Source organism: Phyllostomus hastatus, unplaced genomic scaffold (assembly GCF_019186645.2).
Source record: "Phyllostomus hastatus isolate PE091 unplaced genomic scaffold, TTU_PhHast_1.1 phas_contig_148, whole genome shotgun sequence".
In the NCBI taxonomy this organism is placed as follows: Eukaryota; Metazoa; Chordata; class Mammalia; order Chiroptera; family Phyllostomidae; genus Phyllostomus; species Phyllostomus hastatus.
This window is the reverse complement of record NW_025333607.1, coordinates 8,881,928-8,902,014: the sequence shown is the minus strand read 5'-3', so window position 1 is coordinate 8,902,014 and position 20,087 is coordinate 8,881,928. Positions and strand designations below refer to the sequence as shown.

The 20,087-nt window shown below is 43.9% G+C and overlaps 1 protein-coding gene and 1 pseudogene across 2 annotated transcripts in view; both read left to right on the top strand.

The window, feature by feature from the left end:
- The window catches only part of PLD5 (phospholipase D family member 5), a 213,332-nt gene that overhangs the window by 156,662 nt on the left and 36,583 nt on the right, over positions 1 to 20,087 (top strand). For both annotated transcript variants that reach the window (XM_045816494.1, XM_045816504.1), the window contains exon 5: positions 7,777 to 7,904. In XM_045816494.1, coding sequence (XP_045672450.1) covers positions 7,777 to 7,904 — 128 coding nt within the window. The remainder of the gene's footprint in view (positions 1 to 7,776; positions 7,905 to 20,087) is intronic.
- LOC123805825 lies at positions 11,457 to 11,637 on the top strand (annotated as a pseudogene).

Below are 20,087 nucleotides of genomic sequence, written 5' to 3'. Positions count from 1 at the left end.
GACTTTTTTCTCGAAGAGGAAGAAAAAGTGTTGAAACTGTTGGTTCTCAAAACAACGGCAGTGCTGGGCGTTTGTGTAAGGCATGTTGGTAGGTCCTGTCAACGTGCCCGAATTTCCCTCTGTTGTGACTTCCGCTTGGAATGGAACCAGAGTTTCAGCTTTATATAACCTTACCTCCCACCTACAAAGAGAGTTTTTCCTCTAGCTTATTTCCTTTGTGTGGCTGGGTCCTTCAGGGACCTAATGTGTCTACTCAGAATTTGTGCTGGAGACTCCACGGATTTCCTTTGAGGGGGGTAGATCATGGGACGAATGGCTCCTTGTTTTCTTAAACCATTGCATTTTCTTTCGAGTCTTAATTTTTTCTCTTTTACTCCAAACTTCTAACTTCGAAATAATCCTTGGTTTCACTTTTTCATCAACTATTTTAGTGATTTCTGACTCATCAGCTGCCAAAGGGAGGAAATACTGAGATACAAAGAATTTGGGGGGCTTTTCTGCAGCGTTTTGATTGTAGTTCAACTATTACATTCTGTTACCCAGGGGTGTCCAACCTTCTGGTGTCTCTGGGCCACACTGGAAGGAGAAGGCTTGCCTTGGGCCACACATTAAATACATGGTGAGACGTAATCACATGCAAAACAATCTCATCGTGTTTTCAGTAAACTTAGGATTTTGTGCTGGGCTGCATTCATAGCCATCCTGGGCTACCTGTGGCCCATGGGCTGCCAGCTGGACACCCCCGGTTAGTTATTCACGGAGAGAAAGACAGACTGGGGTGGGGGACTTGGGGTAAACAGAGTAATGTGGGTTTTGGCAAGAAAGCAAACTCCTCCAAAGATGCTGGGTCCCCATCCTACATGTCCCTGCCGCAGCGCTGGGCTCTGACAGGTCACCTCCGTCCACTGAGCACTGGAACCAAAGCGGAAGCCTCCAGAGTGCTCCTCAGTGCCCGCTCCCCATCGTGGTGGCTGTATGCATGGTGGTGACGCCTCAGCGGTGATGGGCAGGAGACAGGAAGTCGTAGCATGTGCTGTGGCTGCCAGCCTCCCAGACCCTACATTTTAGTGTAACTGATGAGCTGCTGTAGATCATGTTTTTGCTTCTGTGTTTTGAGTGTGTAATTTTCTCTTTTATGTGTAATTGATGCAGTATGATTTATGCAAATTTTGGATTTTTTTAAAGCCTAGTGGTTTCTTAAATCAACCATTCCTATAAATAGCTGAACCGTTGGACTCTGAGGCAATAACCAAAGCGTAGTATTTCCCGAGAAGCAGAATATTCTAATTCTAATAAAAATATGTGGGAGACAGGAGACAACTCCTCACAACTACGGTTGTGAGCCTAAACCCAGAGGCTGGAAGTGGATTGTCAAAGGCAACCTGTGAGAAATTCACAACAGTTTTGACAATGTTCAAATAGATATGTTAAAACTAAAACTGACATGTGCCCTAAGATTCATTCCCCCCCCAAAACTGGAACATGTAATTGATTATCTTAAAATTGTTCTGAATACCACTCCCTGAACAATTTGAAAGCAGAGCTGTGTCATGATGAGTGATTTTTACCCTTTGGTATCCCCTTTCACCTTCAAGCCAACGGATTCCAAAAATGTTGCTAATTAAATTGATTCAACTGTACTGGTTTTATTAAAGCCCCTGAGAACAGGCTAACTCTGACCTTTTTCGTTGCTTACACCAATCAATATATTCAGAAAAGAAGCATTTGATTGATGAGACAGATTCCTGCTGCAAACTTTGCTTTCAGGAAAGATCTGAAAGCCTTTCCAGAAATCTATAATTATTGATGCTGATGCAGTTCCATTCCATACACACCTGAGACTCATTAATACTCTGTTTAAAAGCTGGTGATCAACTCTTTCGTATAATACTCTTAAAAACACATGCACATGGGATAAAATATTTAAAAACAAGACAATGGTTACATCGGAGCGAAGTGGTGGGGGTATGGGGTCAAGCATAAACTCACATGAGACTCGATTGCAGGATTTCAAACTCTTGGGGCTGCCTGTCGGCATTTGGGCAGGCTTAGTCTTTGTTGTGGGAGCCGTTCTTTGTATTGGCAGCATCTTCGACCTCGACCCACTGAATGTCAATAGCATTCCTGTCAACCAAAGATGTTTCCAGATATGACCCCATGTCCCCTGGGGAGAAGGGGACAGAGCTGCAAGGTTGGGGAGCACCACTTTAGTAAGACGGTGAAGGTTCTAGTTTGTAGTAACATGGAAGGTTCACAGATATCTGTGTGTAGATGGCGCTTCCTAATTCACTTGTTATTTACATATATTCTCTTGAATCTATAAATGTCAGATCATAAAATACATTAAAGCTGCTGATAATATGCTTCCAACAGGTAACCTTCTAGAAATAAACTTGGAGGTGGAATTTGTTTGTTTTCCATCATGATGATCCACAGGGATGGTGGAGCTTTATTTTTCACTTTTTAACCACCACGTTCTGGCGTGTTTCTTTTTGTGTCATTATGATGAGTATTTTGACAGGATGTTTATTTTAAATCTTCAAATTTTGAAACATTCAAGTGTGCAATTTGTTCAACTTGCTGAATTGCAGAGCTTTTCAGGCTAGCACTGAATATTTTCAGTCAAATATTGAAAACATATGTATATATAAAGATTGTGGGACTTCTAGAATTATGTGTGCACAAAATAAAGTCAAAAATTATCTGATTAGTACCGTAAAAGTAACAGTGAAAAAACAGAACCCCTCTGAAAGCAGTTTAAAAAACAAGAAAGTTCTTGCAAAGATTTAGAGGAGGTCAAGGTCCCAAGTGAATTCGTCTAAGGGGATGGACAGCCACGGACCCTACCCCGCCACTGCCTCGTTCTCCATCCACTCTCTTAGGAGGACAACGTCTTCTGTCTCTTCTCTTTACATACCTGGTTCTCTCTCTCGCTTGCTCTTGCCCTTTCTCTCAAGCTTGCCTTCTCCTTGTGCCGTTAAAGGGGCACATATGAGACTGTGGCCACTTAATTTGGAAGTTCGGATTTGCAGACGAGAAAGACCCAAAGTCAAAGGTGAATAGTTAAGCGCTTTATTAAACGAGAGCAAAAAGAAAGGCAAGAATCAAGAGCGTACATCAGGAGACGGGAAATCACCAACACCTGAACACAGACACTGGGGAATCCCCAGAGGCAGCAGTGGTCGGGATTTGTCTGGGAACAGTTCCAGGGGAAGTGTCCTTCCCTCGGGTGGGACTCCAAAGTCTCACTTTGGGGGCTATGATTAAATATATTTTAGACAAAAGTGGCTACGTGCCAAGGGCCTAGTGTGATTTCGACTAACCGGTCCCTGTGGGAGAAGGGCCAGTTCTCCCCAGGAAACAGCTAGAGATCAAAAGGCACTAATCTCCCGGGAAGAAGGGCCAGTTCTCCCAGGGAGACGGCACGATATTTTGCTTTTCCACTGAAGGTCACAGCTCAGGCATAAACAGGGAGAATTCTCAAAGCCCCTTTAACCCTTTACTCCTACGGACTTGGACAGTCGTGTTCATACAGGTGCTTCAGCACAGCTTCCGTAATTAACTTACCTTGTGACCCAATATTTAAATCCCCCAAAGGGGAAATTTTATTGGTTTAGCTTAGGTCATGTGTCTACATTTAGTTCATCAGCTGTGGCCAAATAGAGACTACATAGATTGACTTTATACCTAGATCGCCCCCCTCTGCTCACGTGGGTGCAGCTCGCACTCCAAGAAGAGGGTGTTGACCAGGAAGAAATGGCGAACATCTAAACGATATGTAGCATTCGCTAACAAAGATATCCCATGAAGATTTTGTTTCCCTCCTGACAGAGACGGAAAAAATGAGAACTGCTATATATATGGGAAATACATCTGGATTTCAGAGGTAGAATTAAGCTCTTCTCATCTACATTGGAATTAAAAAATAAATTCTTCAACCAAATGTCTTCTGAGTTGCTTATTTCCCCCTGAGTTAGCCTCCTTATGGGTAAGAATATGTAAACATCCTGATGTTCGTCTTCAGAGTCGCTACCATTCACCCCATCTGCTGACACTGCTTTCATGTTCATCTAGAGAGGACGGCATTTCTGGAGCTTCACAATGGAAACGATAAATAATGAAGTAACTACTGTCCTTTTTATTTTGTATTAGTTTTGTATTTTTAAGTTGATGGTAAAGAAGAAGAGTCACAAACACAACCCCATCCTAAAATCAGCGTAGTAGTCACGGATGGAAGGACGGGCCCTGGGTCCGCGTTGCAGGAAAGTGGGCGTGGCTTTGAGCTGCACGCGTGTCCTGTCGTCCCTGTCTGCATCACACACGAGGGACAACCCTGAAATCAGCCTGGAAAGCAAACGTTAGTGTTCCTGCAAGAAATACGGCTGTAGGTGAGACCGTTGTTAATTCCACTAAATGGGACACGGGACACATCCCATGCTATGCTACACCAGTTTGATGCTGGCGAGTGTTCCTAGAGGAAGGTTCCACAGAATACGCGGGCGACTTGATTCTCCAATGTTGTAACATGAATCTCCAATCATTGTCACGTTATGCATTTTTTAAAAATAATTTTTAATTCATAAATAAGTTTTTAGCGACCATTTTCATTTTCCCTATGAAATTTCAATGGGGTAGGCTCTTCATTGAAATCATGTGTGTATGAAACAAAGCACGATGTTACCTGGTTAATACTGTAAGAGTAACTTAGAAAAGGAAAATAATCTCTCTGAAACCGGGAGCATTTTTCATTAATTTTCAACAGAGCATCTCTGTTAAAGCTCAAAGGAGTCGTCACAGTGATTGGGAGTTCCTGATTTTTAATGTTTTACTTCCCAAGAAGGGTGTAAACTTGGGGATTACCCACACACACTTTATCTTTGTTTAAAGTATATTTTATTGAGTATGCTATTACAGTTGTCTCATTTCTTCCCTCCCCTTTATTCCCCTCCACCCTGCACCCCCCTCCCACCAGCATTCCCCCCCCAGTTCATGTCCATGTGCCGTACATATAAGTTCTTTTACTTCTCCATTTCCCATACTATTCTTAACCTCCCCCTGTCCATTTTGTACCTATCATTTATGCTACTTATTCCCTGTATCTTTTCCCCCATTCTCTCCGCTCCTCCTCCCCACTGATAACCTTCCATGTGATCCCCATTTCTGTGATTCTGTTCCTGTTTTAGTTGTTTGCTCAGTTTTTGTCTTAAGGTTCAATGTGATAGTTGTAAGTTTGTTGTCATCCAAGTGTTTATATTTTTTATCTTTTTCTTACATAAGTCCCTTTAACATTTCATGTAATAAGGGCTTGGTGATGATGAACCCCTTTAACTTGACCTTATCTGGGAAGCACTTTATCTTGATTAGCAACTGACGGAGACCTGACTACCCACCACCATAGCAACACATCTGTAGCTTTCTAAAAGATTTAATTAGGACTTTCCTAGACATCATGAACTTATTTTGTAAAGCAATCATAGAGACAAGTACATACTTTCATTTTTCCCTTTTGGCATCTGAAAACATTAGTTTGAATTGTTAATAGTCCTATTAACCGTTGCTAATCAAATAGATGATCAGACTGAACCAGGAGCATCTGCAGGGACCAGACCCCCTACCACCGCCAGTCCCGTGCAGCCGCCAGCCGGGGGTCCCGGTGTGTCCCCGTTGCTGTGATGTGTGCCTCCTCCATCCCCGCCCCCCCGGCATCCTGGGGCCTCTGCGCCCTGGGTTCCAGGCTGCAGACAAAGAGGCTGGCACAAGATTATTTTCTGTGAAAAAATGAAGTCTAAGAAAATGAAAACTGGTTAATCAGACTTAAATAAATACATTTTTCAACAGCATTGAAAAATGTATTTATTTTGAACTAAGCTCTTTTTAAAAGATATTTTGTAACTGTATAAGTCAATAATATTTACTGTTTATATAAAAATATATGGGACTCTCTTTGCCAATTAGAATTCTAGCATAACACTAGGAAGTAAACTGAAATTCAGTTTGTGCAGATACTACTACAACTGCAATAAGAAGTGCATTTAAAAAAAGGTGCATGAAAGGCTTTTTGTAGTTACGTTGTATAGTCAGAAACATTAGATTTTAGATTTAACCATCTCTTTATAAACCATCTGAAAAGACACAGTAGAATGAGGATAACTTCTGTAACTAACCAGCAAAGATATTTTAAAATAAACTATTTTAAGTAAAATATTGAATAATATGCTTGTAATAACCTGACGGACATGTTGAATATGACTAAATGCATATCTATCCAGGTACAAATTAAGATAAAAGCATATGTCTTTAGAGATAGCCAGAGAATAAATAAAAATAAACAAATAGATCATTCTTAAATGGGAAGTGATATTATACAATCCATCGGCAGGAAAATACCTTTCCAGATGTACCATGAGATAATTTCAGTTGATTATTTTACCGCATCCAGTAGGTAGTTAGAGGCTAAGATGGGAGAATAAAACATATGGCGGGGGTTATTGTAACATAGATATCTCGGCATGGAACACACAGAGACGTTTAGCAATGGGGGTTACCTGGGGCCTGTACCTGTTCTCTGAGTGTTACTATCTAGGATGGCTGGAGGCTGAGGGCCATGCCCCTTCCCTTCTAGAATAAAGAACCCCCGCTCCACCCATGAGAAAATCTGCCCGGTGCTCGCTGGCTGGCCCTCAGTCCTCGCCCGACGCCGTAGGCTCTTTGCGTCCTCCTGCCCCAGGAGTGCAGACGGGTACTTCACATTTTCTCAAGGGCCCAGGTTAAGTGTACAGTGTAAATCACTCCTCCTTGCCGGTATCCCAGAGTGTGTCCTCATGCGGACAGTGTCTTCCCCTGGTCAGGAAGATTCTGACAGTAAAGTGGCCCCTGTGCACATCCTCTTCATCAGTGATGAGTGTGTAGGACAGAATGTGTAAGCTTGGCTCATTAAATGGGTGCATGTGCGTCTCTAATTTTAAAGAAATCGACCTTTAGCAGAAATTTATGTCTAAATGGCTGTGTGTTCAATGGACCATAGAATTGTACACTTGAAACCTATGTCATCAAAATGTCACCCCAATAAATTTAAGTTGAAAAATTTTTTAAAGAGAAAAGAGGACAGAAGTTATAAGTATGTAGCCCTGAGGCTTGACAATTGATCATGATACATTGTATGTAGAACAGTTGGTTACATTCAGCTCTTAAAATGCTTTTTTAAAAGAATTTTACAATAGTCTGAGTGACCTAGTTAACCCTTCTAGGCTGTATGTTAAGACTTGAATCATTATTGCTTAAATTAAGAACTACCCAGTAAAAAAAGGTGAGGATGAGACCACATCAAAATTAAATAATGAAGAGGAAAAATGAAGCAAAAGCAAGTAAAAGGTGAAAATATGTAGAAGGTATAAGGTGGTCATTTTCATGTTGAGGAGAGCTGTAACACCAAACAAGACTGGTCATTTTGTCGATTGCAAAATCCTATGAAAATTATCCCAGGAGACACAGAAGGAGCGCGGTACACCCGTCTCCCATCTGGACGTGAGTCAGATCCGACCCTTGTCGCTCAGCAGAGCCCCCTTGTCCTACCTGGAGGAAAATGCTCCTTATTCTTTTTTCCCTTCATGTTCCTCTTTCCGAGAACCAGTAACTCCTCGAGGTTCCTCTGTGCACCAAACCTAATGTAAACATTCGCCTTCCCTGAATTGTGATCATGGCAAACCATGAGTATCGGGGCTGGTAGGTGACTGATTGCTAGCTCAGGGCCTTGACGGGATGTCCTTGAACTCCTAGGAGCCGAGGTGACCTACATGAACATGACCGCCTACAACAAGGGCCGGCTGCAGTCCTCCTTCTGGATTGTGGACAAACAGCACGTTTACATCGGCAGTGCTGGCTTGGACTGGCGCTCCCTGGGACAGGTAATCTTTCCGTGTTCTATAAACTCAAGAGTTCTGTGGGCGTGGAACCTGCCACAGCCATACGGCACTCAGTCACCTCCGCTGTGGCTGAGGGAAAGAGACACTTGGCATGGTCATTTAACATCCCATGAGCTCCCCTGCATCTGTGAGTCAGCTCCTGGAGACTCCTCTCCCATCAACACCCACCCCTTCTCCTCCTCCACGCTGAGCACAAATGCCGTCTCCTACCTTGTCCACCCCTTTCCCGCAGTGCTCCATAGTTGGGATCGTGTTATTACACTTAGTCATTTCCCTTAAATCAGCCTCCCTTTCAACAGCGCTCGACTCCGTGGGATTTTTCTTGGTCGACCTCAGTATGACAGAAGAGTGCACGGCAGGAACCTTGCGTTAGAACAGATTTTAATTTGAGCAAAGTTGTGTGTGAAGCTAACAATTACATGAAGCATTCTAATGCATTCCCCAAGTGTCAAATTCAACCTAAGCCATCAGCCGTATGTATTTGGTGACGTTTTCTAGGGGAATCAGGTTATTGCCTTCAGTCTATGGTAAATAGGAGAAATAGTAAAAAATATCACCAACGGCTTCAGGGTATTAAGGGATTGCTGTATATGAGGCATTCTTCTAAGCAATTAAAGAGTATGAACTCATTTCATTTTTATAATAAGCTTTTGTTGTAAATACTACTCTCATCCCTTTATTTTACAAAAGACAGAGGCTAAGACACAAATAAGCAACTTACCCAAGGTCACCTTCCAGGAAAGGCAAAGCTAGAATTCATACTCAGGAAATCCAGCTCCAAACCCCTCGCTCTTATTTCACTGCTAATAATTTTTTAAGATTAGTTACATTAAAAAAAAATCATTTTCTTCCATGATGTTGCTGCATGCTAAGCTATAGATTTCCTCTCACACACTTTTCTTTAAGTAGAGCTAATGCTATTTATCAAAAAGACCCTTCGCTCATTTACGTCTTTCAGATGCCAAACCCAGGATGACGTGATAGCCAGAATAGGATAGGATGCCTCCGGGTTGAATTTCAAAGACTAGGAAGTCAGTACGTTTGTGTTTGAGCTTCTCCCTCCCCGACCTCCAGGGGTTCAGGGTCATCCCCTAGACTCCGTGGTGTGACCGCAGGGAGTCCTGAGGGAGGAAAAACAGCCTCCACAGGCTTTTCCAAACAGGGGCCTGGATTTGTGAATCTCAGGAGCCCCTAAAAACACCATCAAAGAAACCAGCAACAGCACTGATAAAGCAAACGAAAGACTGGCTAGTGTGTGAAGCAGGAAGAAAAGGGCACAGCAGTCCTAAGACCACAGGACTCTGGAGACGCAGTTCTCAAATAGGAGAAGCTAAGGAAGAAAACGTGAAAACCTATGTTTTGAGACAAAATTGCTTTTGTAATTTTTTTTAGCATCCCCTCTTAAATGAACTGCTAGCCTGGAGTTGAAGGTGGGATTACATAGTTTCACTGATCCCAGGAATGGCAATTCTGGAATAGGGGAGATTTTTCAATAAGTAATATTTTAACAAATAATGGCACTAGCAGGAACATGCTATTTAAACTCTGTTCACGTGTATTTTCATCTTAGTCCCTTTTAGTCCAAAAAGACCGGAATGGCTGTTGGGGCGCACAAGCTCCAGGGAAGCAGGAGGAGTTCTTCCAGCCACTGCCCGTCCCTGAGCTGCTGATGGGACCTCGCAGCCCCCGGGATGGGGCGTCACAGCGGCTTAGCCAGCTGCCCAGACCTTGTCCTGTAGCCTGGACGGGGAGAGAAAACGGACCAGCTCTGATGTGACTTGGTATCTAGTCTCACCGACTAGATCATCTTTTCATGTTGGAATTTACCTCAGAGGACAATCAGCGTAGTGTTTTCCAAGGCGTGCTCTGTGAAACGCTATTTCAGTGACGTGGCGGGTCACTCCCTGAGAGAACGGCTCTCTGCACCCTAAGACTGAGAAACTCCGGGTTTAATTTAAATATGCTTCTTCACTGTCAGATTCCTGTGAGCTGTTCACAATGCTAATAACCTTTGTGACTCTCTAAGGGGGTTCAGAGTCTCCAACATTCATTAAACCTGTTTGGCTGTGAGTTAGTTTTCCTAGCTAGCTTTCCGGACCAAATATTCCTTGAAGCCTACCTATGTCCACCAATGGTGGTCTAAGCCCACCCACCCCCCTTTTACAGATGAGAACACTGAGGCATGGGTTTGGAGAGGTGGGGTGGGTGGATACCAGGTCAGTGACATAGCTTCGTGGCAAACTTTAGGACTCTCAGGCAAACAGTCATTTCACTACAATGTGCTACCTTAAGAAAAATATGTGATTCCAAAGCTGTGAACCATAGGTAGGGTCTGTCTCCTTAGCAACAAAAGAACTGGACCACTGGCACGCCACCACTTACGTGTTAAAGAAAACCAACAGATAGTCATTGCATGTGTACTGTACTCAGGCAACTGCATGTTTGAAAAAAAAAAACATAAACCCACAAAACATTTCAAATTCCCTTTGAAAAACAACGTATTTAAGCACTCTTGAAACACAGCCACCCAGGAGATCTGCCAAGCAGGGCCAGCAACATAATCTGTGGGACCAGTGCAAAATGAAAATTTGAGGACACCTGTAAAAAATTTATCAAGAATTTCAAGATGTCAAGAGCAGAGCCTTAAGCCAAGAATGGGGTCCTTCTAAGTCAGGGTCCACCTGAGTTTGGGGCCCTGTGTGTCTCGGGTCCCATGTGTGTGAACCGTGCAGAGGGGAGTCGTCAGTCAGTGTTTTGGAGGTGTGGGAAGAAGAGCATCCCTGCAGACTAAACAGTGAAGGGCCCCAGTGAGGAGATGGATTTTGAGCTGAGACTTAAGAAAGGGATTCCAAGAGTGAGTGAAGATGCAAGGTTGGACGTGCATGTGGTGTGTTAGAAGAGGCATGAGCACTTTCCTGCAGGTGTCCCAGGAGTGTCCCAGGTGTTCCAGGTCGGGAATCTTGGAATGTAAGGCTGGGAAGGACAAGGGCAGGCTTGGGAAGGACTGAGCATTGAATGCGGATTCAGACCTGCAGGCTGCCACGGAACCACTGACCCCCTGTGGTCAGAGCTGGGACCTGACGACACTGGAACAGATCTGGAGCGCACGGGCAGAGGAATGAGGGCAGCGTGGAGACAGACAGCTGGTAGCTGTAATTAAAGAGGGCAGTGACAGGGCTCCATCTGAATTAGGATGCTATGAAAATGAATTTTCTGTGTCCACTTGGCAAGGCTATGATGCCCAACTGTGTAGTCAAACACCAGTCTAGAAGTTGCTGGGAAGGCATTTTTTAGATGTGATTGACATTTAAACTAGTAGACTTGAGGAAAGCAGATTGTCCTGCATCTTGTGGTGGGCCTCGTGGAATCAGTTGAAGGTCTTAAGCACAAAGATCGAGGTTTCTAAAATAAGGAATTTGGTCTCAAGACCATGGTGTAAAAATCCCACCCGAGTTTGCAGCCTGCCAGGTTGCCCATTGAATTTCAGACTAGCTCACAATCACGTGAGCTAGTTCCTTAAAATAAATCCCTCTCATTGCTTCTCGACCTTTGGCTAAGATCTAGTGTAGTATCTGTCCTTATCACTTTAATATCTGATATGTCCTCTATCCAAAGACTTTACACTAAATGGAGTTTTGGAGCTGGGAGATGGAATAGGAGCTTGCTCCTCGCATCAGCCCAGTGCTGCAGTGCTTCTGGGAACAGTGTACCAAAAGAAGAAGAAAAAGAAAAAGAAAAAAATCAATCTCTCTCTCTCTCTCTCTCTCTCTCTCCATATATATACACAATTGATTCTGTTTCTCTGGAGAATCCTGATTAATGCAGACGGTGACAATGAGACTTGGAAGGAAATGACACAGGACAAACATGGCAAAGCTGCCTCATAGTGACTGACTGACTGTGAGGAACGAGCTACACGAAGCCGTGGCCATTATTACTTCCAGCCTCTGGAGAGGGGCGCACTGGGGGAAGGACCGTCTTGTCCACAGACTTGGGGAGTGTTGGGGGGAGGGGCAGTCCCGATCGATGTCCAGTGGGCAGCTGACGAAACAGCCTAGAGACTGGCTGGTGCTGTGCTTTTCATCTAATAGCTTGAGCACCAAAGAGGGGTGGTTCTTGACTGACTCTGAAGCTGTCGATTTCCCGGTAGCTGCTCTTTCTGACGATGACCGTCTGGGGGGTATTGAGCAGGGCTGCGCCCCTCCGGCCTCGCCCAGCCCGGATGTCTTTCAACTCTCCCGGGGGGTTGCAGCCAGAGCCTCACATTAGCGACGGGAAAAGGTGCTAAGACTTGAGGCGTCTTCGATTCCCTCTTCTTGCCTCTTTTAAAAATTTCAATGAAAAGAACACAGAACTGAGGAACAGTTTTGAAGACCCCGTGGGCGTGCCGGTGGGCAGGAGGAGGTCACTGTTTGTACCGCACATCTGCTGGCTCTACGTTGACGTTTTTATCAGAATTTTTGGGCTTCTAGAGACAGGTCTTAGCTCTTCGGGACTTGGTGCGCAGCTAATGCAGATCACTGGGTACCGGAACCAACGTGAGGATGAGCCACGGTGAAAGGCAATTCGACTGCAAATACGACAGAGAATGATTAATATTTCTTAGGCAACGTGTAATGCAGGAAAACAGAGGGTGAATTCTCCCAGTATTGATTTAAAAGATTAACGAGGCTGCACAGAAAAGGTTATTTTTGTTGGCATATGCATTTCACTTTATTTTTTTCTTGGTTGAATGAAGTTCTTTTAAATGGAATTTATTGGGATGGCATCGGGTCATAAAGTCACATAGGTTTCAGGGGTAGAGGAAGTAGGAGAGGGTAGAGGGATGGATGGTGACGGAAGGCACACATGTCTTAAAGAAGATGAGGAGATGGTAGGCGCTGTTTCTTACAAAAGAAACATATGAGCAAACTGCATCTTCAATAACAAAGTTCTGCTTCTTTTCTGCAATTTCTAAAGTAACAGCTTGGTAGATAATCTTGTTCAAAAGAGCCTATGTAGGAAATCCTGTTTCCCGGTCTCCCGTGGGAGACATTCTCGCAAAGTTAGTTTATGTCTGTTATAAAATAGTCTCAAGTTGTGCAATTAAGTGAAGAAATAAGAGCACCATTAGCCACCCTCTGCTTGCATTCCCTACGACGAGATTCAGTCAATAGGTCCCACTTACTTCCCAAATCTTCCCTCATGGGAACCTCCGACCCTTACTGTAAATGGCATCATAATCTTAGATGTCCATTAAGGCTCCTTATGTGACATGTCTTGAGATCTCTTATCTCAGCTACTTTTTTTCCCCTAGATATAATCATTTGGTTAATGTCCCTCTTAAAATGGGACGCTTAAAATTCAACAGTAGCTCAAATGTAGCCTCCCCAGGTGGACTTCGGCTTGTAGTCACGTGAGCAGTTCATTTCTGGGAACACAGGCTAAGGGGAGAGCCACCGTTCAGCTCCCCGAGTTATTTCTGTTGGTTGTTACTAAGCTCACTGCTTGGCAATATAAGGTAGTGGTTGGAGTCCAGGAGGACTGAACCTGAACTTTTTTCTGCCTTTAATAATTATATGACTTTGGGCAAGTTTTTTTTTTTCATTTCTGTGAACTTGAATCTACAGTCGAACTAACAATACCAACCTCCTACAATTGCCGGGGATGAAATGGGGTGTCCTGGCACCCCCTAGCCCTGTGTCTGCAGCAGGGTCACTGCTCAATGACTCGCAGCCTTAGAGTGGACGTCTAGAAAACTGTTTTTTCCTTCCTTGCTCAGGTATCTGGATGAATGGATCAGGGGAATGCCGGAGGCTCTAGTGTCTATTTATTGTCCTGGGCGAAGACTACATAAATCTCCTCCCTAGGTTTGTCCAAAATCATGTGGCCTAGTTACCTGCAGAGTAAGGTGGGCAGCGACGCCCAAGGGGCACGGACCACGGGCTGTGTCCCTCTGAAGGGAGGTCTCTGATGTCTCGCCATTGAACTATAATCTGCATCAGGTACTTGCTGTTGCAAGTTATCATCACTGATATGTAGAAAGCAATTGACCAAACTTACAAAATCTGAGGGTCAGAGCTTAAAACTCGGTTTTCAGAAACATGACTTAACGAGATTTTAGCAAGTGAGTCAGACGAATGCCCACAAGAGGATATTGAATGAGGGTGTGAAATAAATGATGTCCATCCAAACGAGAAGAAGCAAAAGCACTGATTCTACAGAGAGGGAAAGGGAGGGGGAGAGAGAGAAACATCCATCATCCCGGCCAGGGGCCGAACTCACAACCTACACAGCACATGCCCTGACCAGGAATCGAACCTACCACCTTTTGATACACAAGATGGTGCCTCAAACAACTGAGCCACACTGGCCAGGGCTAAGCATGTCCATCTTAAAGCCATCTACAACAACGGGAATTGGAGCTTGGAAGTTGCAGGAGGAAGGATTTGTATCCGTGTAAGCAAGGACGTTCTAACCCTAAAGTCGTCCAGCGATGGACGGGCCACACTGGTGAGGGAGTCCGCTCCCTGTCCCCGGCAGGAGAGGAGTGAGACCTCCCTGGGCTGCAGAGGAAGAAACATTTCGGTGACGGGACCAGCAAGAGAGGGCGAGGAGCTCTGGTCTCTTCATCGGAGCTTAACCATATTGAGCTCAATAAATGTGAGCTGACACCATCGTCGTCATCATCATCATTATCAGTACTTTACACAACTTGCTACACACAGCAGGGAAGATGCAGGACACCTCTGCCTCCCATCCTTGCCTTAGGGACCAAATTACAGCTGTGTCTATGCCCAAGGGCCTGGCCACACCCACTCTCTATGTTGGGCTTGGTGAGAGAGGAGGGACCTACCCGCAAAGCTGGTCCACACCAATTTAGTAACATTCCTGACGCTGGCCTCAGGATGGTTGAGAACATATTATTCATCATGAAAATAAGTTTATATATGCAGAAAAATGCCACTTTAAACCATGGAGTTTTGTTTCATTTTTTAATATTGAGGTAGAACTCTAAGTGGCAAAGCTCACTGAAGACATACATACAGATTTTATTTTCTTCCACACAAGTTTATTAAAAATGTTCCACTGGATTTCTTTGAGAGTTGAGTCAGACTAAGAAATGCATTCATCTTAACCGCTTTATTTAAAAAGATTCACTTAAGTGATTTTTACTGCCCCGTTTTTCTCTATGGCTTTTGCATTTTAATTGGAAAAAACCGGAATGTGTTATCTTGATACAATGACTTGCAAAAATACTACTCTTACACCCATAAATCATTCTGCATACTTCAAATGTTACAGCTCAAGCACCTATTGTAATTAGCTGTCACTTCGGCCCTTTGTTGTTGAACTCACCAAAACATAGCTGTCATATATCTTAAGACATTTTCTGGAATTGAATTCCCTCAGCAACCTCATGTGAAAAATTAGCTCCAGGGCCTGGTTCCATTGTGACGTGGCCATCTCACCGCCCCCCCCCCCCACACCCACAAACTGGGAAAAATACTCTTCGGTTCTGAATTGCCTGTGTGGCTGGGTATGTCTGTTCTAGAAACGGTGGTTCTGAATTTCATCCTCAGAATCCTGTGGGAGAGGGCATGCTTCATGATAAAGCAAGATTCAGACAGACAAACACATAGGTACAAATGTTAGTAGATTTCGTTGTTTTGAATAAGAGCTCTATACTCTTCGGGAGTTTCCCATGCACATTGATTTGTGTGGTCCTCACAGCAGCCCTGTGATGCCCAGGACAGGCTGTAGATGCTGCATCTTGCAGATCAGGCAGTGGTGTCCAAGAGGCCAGTGGGAGAATGTCCCAGAATTATCCCATCAGCTAGCATCAGAGTTAGGACTGGGGCCTGAACTTCTAATTTATTTAACAGTCCTTGGCCTGGGTCCCATGCTTTCTCTCAATAATCTGCTTGGCCCTGGCCCGGCGGCTCAGTTGGTTGGACCATCAGCCTCTACACCTACGGGGCAGGTTTGATCCTTGGTTGGGGTGGGTACAGAAGGCAGCCCATGGGTGGTTCTCTCTCACGTCAATGTTTCTCCCTTCCTGCCTCTCTCTCTAGCATCAGTGAGTATGTCCTCAGGTGAGGATTAAATGCATGTATTTGACTGAACCAGTGGTCCAGATACAGGTGGGGCAAAGTGGGTTTACAGTTGCGGGTACACAAGACACAGAACTCATTCTTGTATGATTATTTATTCATCATTGTATGCTTTCCACACAAACAACTGTAAACTTACTTTTGCCCCGTCCCATGTATAGCAACATCCCACATTTACGGTGAGATCCCAGAGATCTAGAAACCGGATATTGGAGAGGCGTCTCTAACTAGAGTACACCCAAGAAATATATATATGCAAATTTTGGGCCAAAAGGTCGCCAGTTCAGTTCCTGGTAAGGGCACATGCCTGGGTTGCACGCTGGGTCCCTAGTTGGGGAGAAATGGGGGGGCAATCAATTGATGTTTCTCTCCCTTCCTCCCTCCTCCCTCTCTAAAAATAAATAAATAAAATCCTTTTTTACGTTTTAAAAACAAGAAATAGTTAATGAAGAAAGCAAGTTTCAAAATTCTATATGCAGGATAGATACCATATTTTGCTGTGTATAATGCCCACCTCTTTGCCCAAATTTTTGAGGGAAAAATAAACATGTGCATTATACATGGGTTGTGCCTGAAGTACCTTGTATGTGTTCTTGTGTTTTATAATTATTTGTCACATAAAATTTCTTGCACCATAATATGTTAAAAATAAATGCTAAAATTCCTTTATAATACAAAGAACAAATATCTAAAAATAAACAAACAAATAAATAATTGAATGAACAAATTAAAACAAAAGATTTTTTCCCCTGAAAGTCTGGGCCAAAAGAATGGATGCGCATTACACACTGGAGCACGTTATACACGGCAAAATACGGTGTATGCACATATACATGTACCTGGTGTTAATAGTGTCTTTGTCAGTTATGAATATGTCCAGATGCCAGTGGGTAAAAACCCACACTGGCTTATGCAGATCAGAGTTGGGTGGTTTTGCACAACAAAATGACCTGGCGGCTCAATGATGCCACCGAGGACCCTGAGTCTATCTTTCTGCCTCTCTACTCCTGTCACTTGCAGCAGGGTCGAAGGGTAGATGATAACCTGTAGTGGCCTCCTCCGTGTTCCAGGAAACAAGTGGGAAGGACAACGGCACTTCAGGCAGAGGACAGAGGGGCTTCTCCCACTGCGGACAGGCTCTTCCTTTGGGAAGGGAGGTGCCCCAGGCACTTCTGCATCTCCTTGGTTGCCACGTGGCCATCACTAGCTGTGGAGGAAGGGCTGAGGCTGGGTGCTGGGTGCTGGGATAACCAACAGACAGTGCAGACCATAGTGGATCTGGTGGAGGATTAACATAAACATTGATTTTATCCTCCTTTGACTAGAATAATACACGTTACTTGGATATTAGTGAAAATTTGAATTTTTAATAAGAAACTATCTAACCCTCATACTTCATCACAAATGTCACCTCCTCTTTTAAGCCTTTGTTTTAATAAGCAGATGATGTGCTTATGTGTTTGTCTTCTTCCCTGAAGGAAGATGCCATTAGACTTGGTAGATCGTGAGTTCAAATTGCTCGTGTGTCCAGGACAAAACTGTGTAATTTTTAAAAGCCTCAGTAAAATGGTGATTATATAATTTATGGGGGTTTTGCTAGGGTTGCATGAAATTAGATGAGAAAATAGAGAAATGACTAAGTAGCTTTTCAGTAACTAATTATCTTTCTCCTTCTGAAAATTCACAAAATGCCTTATCTTCCTCATGTTGCCGCATTTCGCCTTCTGTTTTAGCTGTTTGTTTTACATTTTCCAGCTTTTCCTTATGAAGCACAGGTACCCCTCATTTTTGTTTCATTCCATGCAGAATATAGAATAGCACCTAGCACATAACATCTCAGCCCCCACATATTAACAGTGAATTCATATTTTATTAAAAACACTTGAGCCCTGGCCAGGTGGCTCAGTTGGTTAGAACATTGTCCTGTGCACCAGAAAGGTTTCTGGTTCAAATCCCAGTTGGGGCACATGCCTAAATTGTGGGTTTGATCCGCGGTCAGGGCACATGCAGAAAGCAACCATCGATGTTTCTCTCTTTCTCTCCCCTTCCCTCCCTTCCTTCCTCTCTAAATTCAATAAACATATCCTCAGGTGAGGGTTTGAAAAACACTTGAGTTATACATCACAGGGTAACTCCCTCCCCACTCCGCCCCCGCCAAATTGATCATATTGCCTTTTCCTCCACACTCTGGGTTCTGATGTGACTAATGAATTGGAACTGTCGCCAGGCACCTATTTATGAGTAATCACTCTGAGTTGTGCTGACAGATGCTGGCTCCACAGTTGTCATCAGGAAGCCACAGGGGTCTCGAAACTTCTGGAATCCTGTCAACATCCGAAGCTGTGAAGGTTTTCCATTCTTTCCAAGAAAAATGAAGGAGTAAAAGAATCTCAGGTTTAAAATGCCATCCTTAAAAAAAGTGAAAGGCAGAGAGCTTTTTCTTTCCAATTCATTTCAGTAAGATAGCCATGAAAGGTCTAATTGGGGGAGTTGAGAGACCCTTAAGGAGCCCCTGAAAATGAGTTTCTGACAAATAAACAGTTTCCCTTCTGTGCTATCTCTCTGCCCCAGGCAAGCCTTGCAGAGCAGCCTCACCATTTCATTGTTCTGTTTCACCTGGAAATAAAGCAAACTCTTGCTTACGACCATCTAGAAAAGAGTTGCAGGCATGTATTTGCCCTCCTGCCCTCCACTGAAATGATGAAAAGAACATGAGGAAGTCACAGTTTATTGTATCAATGTTCTTGGTCAGAATTCTCCTAAATAACATATACATCTGATTATCCTGTTTTAGAAGCTTCCAGACTGATGTGCTGATCGTTGCTGTTACCCGGCCTTCCTCCCTTTCCCTCTTTAGTTCCTCATTTTTAGACGCACCCAGCGTGCGATAGGTCCCTTGCCTTTGGCAAATGAAGGATTATTGTTCATGGTAGCGGTGTGGGGCGGGGCTGCTCTGATTTTATGGGGCCAGGTCATTCATTTCAGGGACACACTGTGATGAATGTACATGTTTCCCAGGTGGATTCCAAATAACATAAACATGGGCAGCCGGCTGTCTCCACACATTACCCTTGTTTCATGCAGTGGGGTCCTGAGGAAGTCAGTTAAGCTCCTTTGCTTCAGAAGTCTGCCACAAGTCAGAGAAGAAGAAGTCAGAGTTGAGAGAGGGGGTCCTAGGACTTGGAAGGGAAGTTCTTGCGCCCATTCCAGGCTCTTAAGTTTTGAATCACATCTATTGATGATTGCCTTTCGTCTCAAGAATCCACTTCTGCTATCCCCTGTGAAAAATAGCAAAGTACATGTTGATGTAAGAACATTCAAACCTATGAAAAAAATTGAATGCGTTTATTAGAATTTATTTGAGTCAAACTGAGGATGCGCCCAGAAGCATAATCTCAACAAATGATAAAATACCCCAGAGAGTAACAGTTTGGCAGTTCTTTTCATGCATTTGGAATCAAAGTAGGATATGTAGGGGAGGTTACATGAAATCCATTGGTGCTAGGGGAAGGGGTCTGGACAAAGCAAGGCAGAAAAATCTCTGTGATCAGGTAAAAAGTAAAATGGAGACAGGCATACGCCTTTTACATTGGCGGTGGGTACAGGGGAGTTAATATTTAACATTTATAGTGAACAGGGGTGGTATCCAGGCTACAGGTCGTGTGTTCTCTCGAGGGTGGTTATGCCTCTGAGGGGTGTGGGAAAGAGGGGTACCCTGGCATTTCATAAATGCACGAGAACTATGGCAGGACTGGCTTAGGGCAAAAATTAACCCTTTACTAAAGTAGTTTTAGGGCTGGGTTGTGACTACTTGCTGTGACCTGCTGACTTAGGAATCTATGATCAGATCACCCTGTGAGGTTACTTTGGGTCACTGAGCTTGTCAGGCCTGTCACAGGGCCCCTGGACTTGTCAGAGTTGCCACGTGACCCCCCTTTTGTTCACAAACTTAAATGCTTCCTGACCTCCTGTGCACAGTCTCGCTCTTTTCTGTCATTCTGGCCTTTTTTTTTTTTTTTGGACAATGCAGTGGGATTTGAGTTCCAACAGTAGAGAGTAAGTAGTTTCAAAC